Source organism: Lontra canadensis, unplaced genomic scaffold (genome assembly GCF_010015895.1).
Source record: "Lontra canadensis isolate GAN:19392208 unplaced genomic scaffold, GSC_riverotter_1.0 scaffold2, whole genome shotgun sequence".
In the NCBI taxonomy this organism is placed as follows: domain Eukaryota; kingdom Metazoa; phylum Chordata; class Mammalia; order Carnivora; family Mustelidae; genus Lontra; species Lontra canadensis.
In genome coordinates, this window is record NW_022630996.1 from 3,967,447 (window position 1) to 3,978,597 (window position 11,151).

Here is an 11,151-nt window from a genome sequence, read left to right on the forward strand (position 1 = left end):
AGAGAAAGTGACCCAGAAGCCCGTCTTCTGACAAAGGAGGGTTCCCTAGCTACATATATGTTGCCCATCCTCTCAGCAGGTTGTCTGCATTATTCCTGGGGGTGGGGGGAATGTAACATCACAGGATGGAAGATATTACTGCCTTGATGTTTTTAGAGCCCCTGACATTTTCTTGAAGCTTTAAAAAAATCATTGTCTCAGGTAGTAGAATGAAAGTATCCATGTTGAGGACGGGAAAACAGAGATCTCTGAAGAGTTGAAAGACGGTAAAAGAATAATGATCAGACACGCCAGTGATAACCACTAAGCATAGACCTGCTCCCTATAAAGCCATTTCTTTAAGTTTGACAGTCCTGATAATGAGACTCTGCTCTTTGAGGCAGAGCTCAAGTGGAAAGAGACTTCTGGGCAGAGGGACACATGATCTGATCATGTCATGTCTACAATTGGGAACAGTCCTCAGTCTTCATGCCTGACCAGTGGTCTCTGGATACCATGTATGTCATTTTCTTGGGGTGTCTTTGTGTCGCACCCTGTGCTGATGCTGTGTTCCGCTGGCATGCCTTGTTCTTCTGGAGCAGAAGTATTATTCCTAATTTCATGATGAGGACTCTGTATTTTAAGTACTTGCACCAGCCACACAGTGAGTAGGGGAAATGAGATTCGTTCCTGTCTCCCTGACTCCAAACTAGTGGTGGGGTCTGCTCTTTTAACCTCATGTATCTGAATTCTTGACCTCTGACTAACCTCTGGGGTATCTTACTGGCTTCCTCTAATGCCAGTGTTGTGTCCAGGTGTATGTGTGTTTTCCACCTTCCACGGCTTTCTCGTGAGAATGAGAGAGATCAGTGAGCTTGCGGGGCACAGCTTGTCCCTGCTGTGACTCCGCAGACCCTTCGTAACTTTTGGAAGACCCTCTGATCACCAGAAGGCTGCCACTGCTGGTCTCTTCCTCAGATAGAAGGTTCTATAGGCTTTCCTATAATGCAGCTTACAGTACAGTATTCATGACGATGTTGGAACAGCAAAAACACAGCTCTGACCCCTCCAAAGTGTATATAGCTAAGCAACAGTGTAAAAATGAAATTCTACTCTAAAAATTATACCCTACAAATAACAATTTTTTTAAGATTTTTATTTATTTATTTGACAGACAGAGATCACAAGTAGGCAGGGAGGCAGGCAGAGAGAGAGAGGGGGGAAGCAGGATCGATCCCATGACTGTGGGGCTCGATCCCATGACTCTGAGATTATGACCCGAGCCGAAGGCAGAGGCTTAACCCACTGAGCCACCCAGGCGCCCCTACAAATAACAATTTTGAACCAGATAATAGTTTAGAAATGCAGATTTTTTGTAGCCTTATTTTATGAACTTTAAATAACTTGATTTCTCTTTTTCTATTCTTTCTTTCTATACAAGAAATAAGACAATGGAGAAATGTTTTAAACTTTTACTTTAAAGTGCTTAATTATTAAGTGGTTAATATTAGAACAATATGACTTTTCCTATTTTCAATTATATATAGAAAATAAACATTTGATTTGCTCAAATAACTTTTATAGTTTATGAAGTTTGTTTATATTGCTGAATATATAAGCTCATTCCAAATATATAGACGGACATCTTAGAATCTGAGATATTGACTTTGGGCAACAGTTAAGGCAAATTTTTAATTCTCATTGGAAGCACTGAATTGAAATGAAGTCACTTTCTGGGTCATCTTCTCTAGAACCATCTTCTATTTCATGTTTCAGCAAAGATTTAATTATTCTTTGAAAAATTTCTAGCTCTAATAATGGTGGCAATTTATATTCCAAGGAAATATAATTATCTTGCTCAGAAAAGTGGAAGAAGCATAGAATTGTCTTTATTTTTATAGTTACAACCATGTATTGGGAGCACATGTGAACAATTTAGACATAAAATTATGATGGAAAAAACTGGCAACAAACAGGCAGTGGACATAGATGATGGTCCTCTGCCAAGTAAAGTGAATTCTATTTATGTGTTTACTTATTTAAGCTTATTAAATGTCTTTGATTATCTCTCTCAGCATATATATTTGCTTATATTGTTGAATACTATATATTATATGCTTTGAGTACTACATATATATATTTAATTTGATACTATATATTTTTAATGAAAGTTAACTATGCTTAATTTTGTACCTATTTTAGAATTTTATAACTCTTAAAGTTAATTAAAGTTTTCATAACTTGTCAAAAAATAGAGGATAATTAACATCATGATATATTTTAAGATAAAACTGAAAAGCTTTTGCACAGCAAAGAAAACCATCAGCAAAATGAAAAGACAACCTATTAAATGGGAGAAAATATTTGGAAATCACTTATCCAATAGGGGTTAATATGAAAAATATATAAAGAACTCATATAACTCAATGGCAAAAAAACAAATGATCCATTTTAAAAATGGGCAGATCCGAATGGACATTTTTCCAAAGACATCCTAATGGCCAACAGGCACATGAAAAGTTGCTTGACATCACACGTCATCATCACAATCACAATGAGATATCACCTCACACCTGTTAGAATGGCTATCATCAAAAACACAAGTGATTACAAGTGTTGGTGAAGATGTGGGGAGAAGGGGACCCTTATGCATATAAATTGGTACAGCCACTGTAAAAAACAGTTATGGAAGTTCCTCCACAAATTCAAAATAGAACTACCATTTGATTCAGCAATTTAATTCCTGGGTATTCGTCCAAAGGAAATGAAAACACTAACTCAAAAAGGTATCTGTACCCCCATGATACTACAGCACTATTCACAATAACTAAGACAAGGAAACAACATAAGTGCCCATCAATGGGAGAATGGATAAAGAAAATGTGGTATGTATAAAATGAAATATTAATCAGACATAAAAAGGAAGGAAGCTTTGCTATCTGTGATGACCTGGATGGATCTTGAGGGCATTAGGCTAGTGAAATAAATCAGACAGAGAAAGACAAATACCATATTGATCTCACTTATATGTGGAACCAAAAAGGGAGGGAGGGAGGGAGAGAAGGAGAAAAAAGGAAGAAAGGGAGGAGAGGGGGAAGGGGAGAAAGAGAAGAAGGGAGGGAGAAAGGAAGGAAGGAAGGAGGAAAGAAAGGAAGGAAGAAAGGAGAAAAGAAAAAAAGAAAGAAAGAAGGAAAGGAAGGAAGAAAAAAGGAAGAAAGAAAGAGAAAGAGAGAAAAAAAAAAAACTAGCTCATAGATACAAGGAACAGATTGATGATTGCCAGAGGCCAGTGCATGGGGAGTGGGTGAAATGGGTGAAGAGAGTCAAGAGGCACAAAGTTCCAGTTATGAAATAAGTAACTTACGGAGATGAATGCACAGTTAAATGACTATAGTTAATAATACTGTATTGCATGTTTAAAAGTTTCTCTTAAGAAAGCAGATCTTGAAAATTTTCAATACGTGAAAAAAATTGTAACTATGTATGGTGACAGGTGTTATTTATACTTATTGTGATCATTTTGCAATATCTACAAATACTGAATGATAAAAAAGCAGCTATTACTTATTTTATCACCATTAGCATCATGAAGACAGTTGTTCAATCTGGTAAATTCAGAGGAATTTCCACCACCATGAAAGAAAGACGATGTTATCTAATCATAATCGTCTCATGATGTTTGGTGCTACCCCAAACCACCTTCAAGTAAGTTGATTCAAATACTACAAAAAATGTTGGTGGGAACTATTTGAAGAACTTTAACAGGTAATTCAATCTTATTAGAAATTATTTTAAACAATGAAATTATTATAACCCAATAATACATGTAATATTTGAGCAATGCTCAAAACTCTTACCTCTAGAATCATTTAAACATTCACTAATGAATGTTCTTCATGTCACCAAATCCTAAACATTTAACATATTTTAGGATACTTTCGTATGGTTTCTCCTTGGACTAGAGCTTTCCCTAACTTTCTCCCCTTTACTCATAAATTATTCCATCAAGGAATTTAAAGTTTCTCTAAACTCTTACTTCATTGATCTCACAATTGGTAAGACAGAGTCATATAATTCTGCAACATTTTCTCTACTGAAATTTCAGATATACTTTGGAAGTTCTGTCTTATGGTATTAATCTTACTGTGCTGTTTCTAGCTACAAGGTGATTAAAAAATCACATATGTCTAAATACATAAGCCAGAGAAATGCACTGATGTAATTTTTTACATTTAAATTTTTTTCTCCATACATTAATATTCCTGGTTTCAAAAAATAAAGAACACTTAATATTTTTTAAAAGAAAGACTAGGGGTGCCTGTGTGGCCCAGTTGGTTGGGTCACAAACTCGTGGTTTCAGCTCAGGTCATGATCTCATGGATCCTAAGACTGGGCCAGTGTCAGGCTCTGCACTCTGTGGAGAGTCTGCTTGACATTGTTTCCTTCTGTCCCTTCCCCTACTCTCCCTTTTTCTTTCTCTCTTTCTCTCTCTCTCTCTCTCTCTCCAAATAGGTAAATAAATGAATCTGTTAAAAAAAAGACTAAATATTCTGATAATTTAGATGTAAAAAATCCCAATATGGTCTCTCAATTTTAGATGATAATGCTTTTCATCGAACTTTTCCCTATTTTTAAAGCTAAAAGTTGGACAGTTACCATTTTTAATTCAAACTTCTAAGTGGGAAATTTTTCTGTGTTTTTGCTTCAGCAAACCACTGAATTTAAAAGGAAACGCTACTCAAACAACATTCTATCTATGCTTCACATGGGTTTTTTTCTGCAATATTCTATACAAAGAAGCTTTCACCTGAGCATTCCTCAGGCTGTAAATGAGGGGGTTCAGCATTGGGTTAAAGAGACTGTGAAATAGGGACAGTATTTTCTCCAGCTCTTCTCGTTGATTAGACTCTGGAACCATATAAACCACCATGGCTATGCCAAAGAAAAGCCCCACCACACAGAGGTGGGAGGAGCAGGTAGAGAAGGCCTTTCTGCGGCCCTCCTTTGACTGGATCTTTAGGATGGCCCAGAGGATGCACATGTATGAGACTAGCATTAAGCAGAGTGGCCCGACTAAGACAAACATACAGGCAGCGAGGATAACCACTTGATTGATCCAAGTATCAGCACAGGCCAGCTTCAGGACAGACAGAATTTCACAGAAGACGTGGTTCACTTTCCTGGGTCCACAGAAAGGCAATCTTAGAAGGAGAATTGCATGTACCAGAGACAAAGTAAATCCACATGACCAAGAAGTGACAGCCAGAACAATGCACACTCTCCAGCTCATGATGACAGTGTACTGGAGGGGGTGGCAGATCGCCACAAACCTATCATAGGACATCGCCACCAAAATCAGGCACTCTGTAGCAGCAAAACCCAAATAGAGAAATGTCTGCATTATGCATGGAACAAAGGAGATGGTTCTCTTCTGATTCACTAAGTTTGCCAACATCTTGGGGACATTATTGGATGCATAGGACATGTCAACGATGGCCAGGTGTGAGAGGAAGAAGTACATGGGCGTGTGCAGTCTCGGGTCCAGACAGATGAGCCCAAAGATCATGCCATTTGCCAACAGACTGAAGATGTAGAACAGGGAGAAGATCCAGAAGAGGGATACTTCCATCTCTGCACTGAGCCGGAGTCCTACCAAGATGAACTCTGAGACCCATGAATGGTTGCTTCCCATTTCCCAGTGACAGTTTATCAAGGACTGAAGAATGAGAAAAGGTCAGAGCTGGAGAATCAACAAAAATTAGAGTTACTTATCTCAAAATGAGTTTGGAGAAAGGTTATATCTTTATACCTACTAGCCAGCTCCCCCTACTCCCCAGAATTGGTTACCTTCTTGATTGAACTTTTAATGTGAAAGTTTAAACTCACAAGAAAGGGTCAAGAATTAGGCAAAGAACTCCCAAATGCCTTCACACAGATTCAACAAATGTTACTATCTCTTTCATGTTTACCTTATTCTCTTTTTCTCCACCATCGTGTGCCTTTTCTGAGTGTAGGATGAATTCAGTAAGTTTTTAAATACTGAGAATTATTGTATAACACTTAAGAGCATACTAGGGTTAGGGAATTGTAAATTCTCAATCTAGTACATATTGGGTTGGAAAACGAAAATGGGACATTCAAAAATATCAGTGTGGTTACAAACTGTGTGCATCACTACCCTCGTTGTCTAATTCTGGTGGGGTGTTGCCATGGGTGTTGTCATAGTCCTCCTCAACTGAACCATTTTATTATATGTACCACTAAGTACTACAAAGAGAAAGAAGGCAGCCTCCTTGATCTTCTCTTGGCCCCACTGAAACACGAATGATAAAACAACCTGCAAAAAAGGGTCTTTTCTACTCTTGTGAATCAGAGTAGATTCACATGAAGAGGCTCTTCAGGTACCTACTAAATGTCTGGGCTTGGTCAATACTAACAGTGAAGAGGTAGATCCTCACCATGAAGATCTGGATAATCCTCAAGATGAAATCAAAGATAATCAAAGATGATGAAATCAAAGATACCAAATGTCGTGGATTTGAACTGAGATTCCCTCACCAAATAGGCAGTCTTGTGGGTGTTTAATATGTCCTGAACATCTTTACATCTCAAAATAACAGGTAAAGTGCTACATGAAACAGGCACTCAGGAAATGTTTGTTAGGTGGATGGTTGTTATTTTAGTTCAAAAAATGGATGTACTAAGTATGTTCTACCTGCCAGTTTTTGACAAAGACGTGGTTTCTCCTTCCTTAGAGAAGTTAGAATATGATCACTGGAAAATTAAAGAGAAACAAAAATCATAGATTTTTTTCACCTCCATGAGTATGATTGCTTTTGGGAAGCTTCTCTGTAAATGTGCCTTATGTTTGTGACACGGATTTTTGCTACAATTAAAGAATATGCGTACCTTGTGTAAAGTGGGAGATAGCAATATCAGTATTGCAGAATTCTACAGAGGCACAGTGGGATACACTAAGCAATGTCTGAACCAAATTTACTCTGTGAACAGAAAGGATAAAATACTGTTGAAGACATTGAATCCATCACTATTCAATGGGAACATTTGTTTAATAACTTTTTAGCCTAGTTATTTTTGTGTCTGAATTAGTGAATCTTCTCACTCTCATTTTCATTACCATTATCACCATCTTGTTGTTAGAAGAATGAACAACAGAAAAAAATAAAATAAAAATAAGAATAAACCTGTATTAAAACTGTGAAGCAGTGGGGCAACTGGGTGACTCAATCAGTTAAGCATCTGACTCTTGTTTTTGGCTGAGGTCATGATCTCAGAGTCCTGAGATGGAGCAGCTCTGGGCTATGTGCTGGTCCTGGAGGCTGCTTGAGACTCTCTCTCTCTCTCTGTACCCTCCCCCCACCCTCTCTTTCCAGAAAAAAAAACCTTAAGCAGATACAGTACTGGCATACAGAAGAAGATGTCATGGTAGTGATACCTAAAATTTCATCTCTCCAATGGAGTAAATGAAATAAGAGCAGCTCAAAAAGGAAACCTTTGTTCAGTCAGTAGGGGCAGCTTTCTGTGGGCTGTCCTGGAGCCCAGAATGTTTCCTGATGGAGGGAGCTATATCTCTTTCTCCAACCCTCGTCAGAACCATTGGCACTCCTTTTTATCGTGTTTTGTTATAGGAAAGACATGTGCATAAACTCAGTGATTTTTAAGCTTGAAAATCTTCACAAAAGAGTGAAAAACTGGTATGGTTCCAAAAAGGATAACTATACGGCAAACTTACATTTTACAGTGTTTCAGCAAAGATTTACTGTAAATGTTACTAGAACATTCTTTTCCATTAAGACAGGTTTGTCTGGACATCAAGATCTTCTGGGAGCCTGGATGGCTTAGTTGGTTAGGTGACCATCTCTGGATTTCTGTTCAGGTCATGATCTGGGTGTACCAGGATCAAGCCCATCCCTGGGCTTGCTCTGTCTCTAAAATCAATAAATAGATGTTTAAAAAAGAAAACTTCATTTAAGCTAGGTGATATATAAAGTCCTTTCATTAATTTGGCCATTTGGGAAACATGTTCAAAGACAATGGCTGAATATAAGGCTTCTCATTGTCTGAGCCCCTCACACAGCCCTGAGACAGCTGTGCTAGTTCTGCCCATCACTACTCAGTTACATTAGGAGGAAATGGTGAGAGAGATGCCAGGGGAATTCAAGGATGTCTGTCCACCACACAGTGGGCAGATGGTCCCTAAGGTAGGGGAGAGAGAGGTGGGAAATTCAGGAGTAAAGTGTGAGTCAGGAAGGAAGTTCAGGAGGAAAGTGTGAGTCAGGAGGGAAGTTTACGCAGGAATGTCATTTTTGGCCACATAACCTGTCCTTTATCAGCACCCATATTGAAAATCATCTCCCAGCATAAGTTAATAATCTCTTCTACATAAGGACATGTTAGCCCTGGGTTTTCTCACAAGAAGTAAATTTAACCTACAGTAAACCCCACAGAGTTGAGAGATGTACCTCTAAAATGGATGTAGGGACCTGTTCCCTAGGTAGCTTTCAGAGGATTAAGCCCCAGATACAGAAGGAGTCACTCACTAGACTTGCTGAAGTTTCTTCAAAGAACCCCAGGAGTGTAGCTTTTATTTTGGAGTCAGATGAATTTAAAACATTCTTGAGTTTCTATTGAGAATTCAAACTCCCAGAATGATCTTATGATATTTTATCTATTTATCTTCTTCCTAAGATTGCGGGGGGGAATTCCCTGAGTTTCCTCTGAGGGGAGACCTAAGGTTGTGTCTGATGGTCCTTGGAGGAAAATTCTGGGGAACAAACAGGATGGATATTGGCATTACACTGTTTGTACACAAACTTCCAACTATCTCAAGGGTTATAAGTGTGAGACAAATAGCACAAATTACTATACCAAAACTCTCAAATTGATCACAGGTGCTTTAGAAGTGGATTCCCATGGAACCTGTTATGGAAACCCTGAGAGAGAGTAGATCCCCAAGCTGTGTCTGTAGGAAGGATTGCTAAGTACAAATGAGGAAGGTTTCTACTATTCATAAACAGCAATTACTGAGCCCTTGTCTTGTTTCAGAAAATGTGCCAAGTGCTCTATACTGACTACATGGTTTAATCTGATCAGCATTACCATTTTATGAATGTGGAGTCTGAGCTTGAATATACTAAGTCATTGGTTCTCTAAGTGGGTCCTGCAAACGGAGGGAATGTCTGAGAATCTCTCAAAAATCCATATGATCAAAACTATTTTCAGAATTTTTTTTACACTTTTTGCCTTCTTCATCCTCCCTTTCTCATGAGTGCCCCGTGGAGCTTTCCAGAGAAAACATGACCTGTGATATTGCATCAGATAGAATGCAGCAGAAATAGAGAATTCAGTTCTCCTTGCTTAAGCCAACATGTAAGATTGTTCAAAATGTAAACAGGGTTGCCCAGGTGGCTCGGTTGTTTAAGTGTCTGCAGCTTGAATTTGGCTCAGGGAGTAATCTCAGGGGGGTGAGATCCAGCCCCTTGCCAGGCTTCTTGCTCAGTGCCAAGTTGGCCAAGGAGTCTCTAACTACTTCTCCCTCTGCCCTTTCCATGCTCTCGTGCCATTTGCTCTCTCTTTCTCCTCCTCCCACCATGATCTCAAATAAATAATTATTTTTAAGTGTAAAACATACCTACTCTTTTCACTGTTTTGCAAAATGTCTCCACAGAGCCCAGATTAACACTTGATTTAAAAAGAAGGGCAGAAAGGTACCTTGGGGGGTCATCTTGGGAATCCTGCCACCTGTAGTCTTTCCTCTTAACCAAGGAGCAGCATTTGGATCCCATGTTTTTCCTCAGACACAGGCTCTCCTGTCACTGCTCTTCATCATCAGCCACATGTGTCTCGAGGGCTCCTAACCCTAATTATCAAAGTAATTCTGAATCCCAACTCAGAGGGACACAGTTTCCATTTCTGTGCCTCACTCTAACTGTTAGGATTAGAGTATTTTAAAGTTCCTTTTAATTCCTAACTTATACAAAAATAGCTGAGTTAACCCTTTTTTATGGCACAGTCCACACACCTGGTTCTCAGCCTAGGTGCTCTTACAGCAAAAGGACCGTATTTTTCTGAGCATCTACATTTAAAGAGCACTTATGCAGCAGGGACAGCAACATTTTACTGAATAGGATAGATAAAGCAAGAACATGAATGTGCCCCATGTCTGGAGGAGCCAGTGGAGACGAAGGATAGATTCAAAGAAACAGCAATGTCTTTGAAAGCCATGGCATACATTTTCACATTCTGTACTTATTTGATTACTTGCTCTCCTTGGAGCTATGTTGTTTGTACCTTGTAATAACCTTGAACAGAGCTATTTAGCATAGAAATGAGCTGATGGTCAGCCAACTCAAGTTCTTCCCCAGACCAGCCATTTTCCTTTGACATTACAACTTGAGGAGGCTTTAACTTGATCTCAGTATGTTTGGTTATCAGCATCAGCATTTACATAAGGTAGTTTACATAAGGTAGTTGAATTTTATCAATCATGCCAATGGCATGCCACAGCAGAGTATGGTCATGGTGCCATTCGGTTTCATTACAGAAGAAGTCAGTAAGAATTACAGAGGTATTTGCTGTGACATTCCAACAGATTTGGCCCGTGTCCATATCCCAGATTATTATGATGACAGTTATCATTACAATTAGCCATGGCTTACTGATTTCTGAGTTCCAATCAAACAAAGACAAAACCAGTTACCCTACCTCAGTTTAAATGCTTGTACTGAAACTAGTTTTTATTGTGTATCGTTATATATCATTGAGGACATGGTGTTATTCAGAGCAGTTCCTTTTCCTCCCAGCTGATCACCTTCATACACCTTAAAAACTCATGGGCTTTGATAGGGATTGCATTGAAAGTGTAAATTGCTCTGGGCAGGATAGACATTTTAATGGTTATTCTTCCAATCCATGAGGAATGTTTTTCTATCTCTTGTGTTTCTTCCATTTCTTTCATAAGTGTTCTGTAGTTTCTAGAGTATATACCATTTACCTCTTTGGTTAGGTTTATTCTTAGATATCTTATGGTTTTTGGAGCTGTTGTAAATGAGATTGATTCCTTAATTTCTCTTTCTTCAATTACATTGTTAGTGTACAGAAATACAACTGATTTCTGTGCATTGATTTGGTATCTTTCCACATTGCTGAGTT

General features: G+C 38.6%; 1 protein-coding gene across 1 annotated transcript; it reads right to left on the reverse strand.

Moving 5' to 3' along the window:
* Window positions 1-772: 772 nt before the first annotated feature.
* Window positions 773-5,671, reverse strand: LOC116872746 (olfactory receptor 2A2-like). Its single transcript, XM_032866241.1, has 2 exons — window positions 4,766-5,671; window positions 773-964 (listed from the first exon to the last, which is right to left on the reverse strand). Exons 1-2 carry the CDS (start codon window positions 5,669-5,671, stop codon window positions 773-775), a joined length of 1,098 nt encoding a protein of 365 aa, XP_032722132.1.
* Between the last annotated feature and the right edge of the window lie 5,480 nt (window positions 5,672-11,151).

Excerpts from the sequence above, each read along its gene's own strand:
- LOC116872746 (XM_032866241.1), bottom strand. The coding sequence starts at position 5,671 with ATGGGAAGCAACCATTCATGGGTCTCAGAGTTCATCTTGGTAGGACTC. Across the intron at positions 965-4,765 it reads TGAAAGCTTCTTTGTATAGA|CTTCTATCTGAGGAAGAGAC; the intron begins ATATTGCAGAAA and ends AGCCTATAGAAC.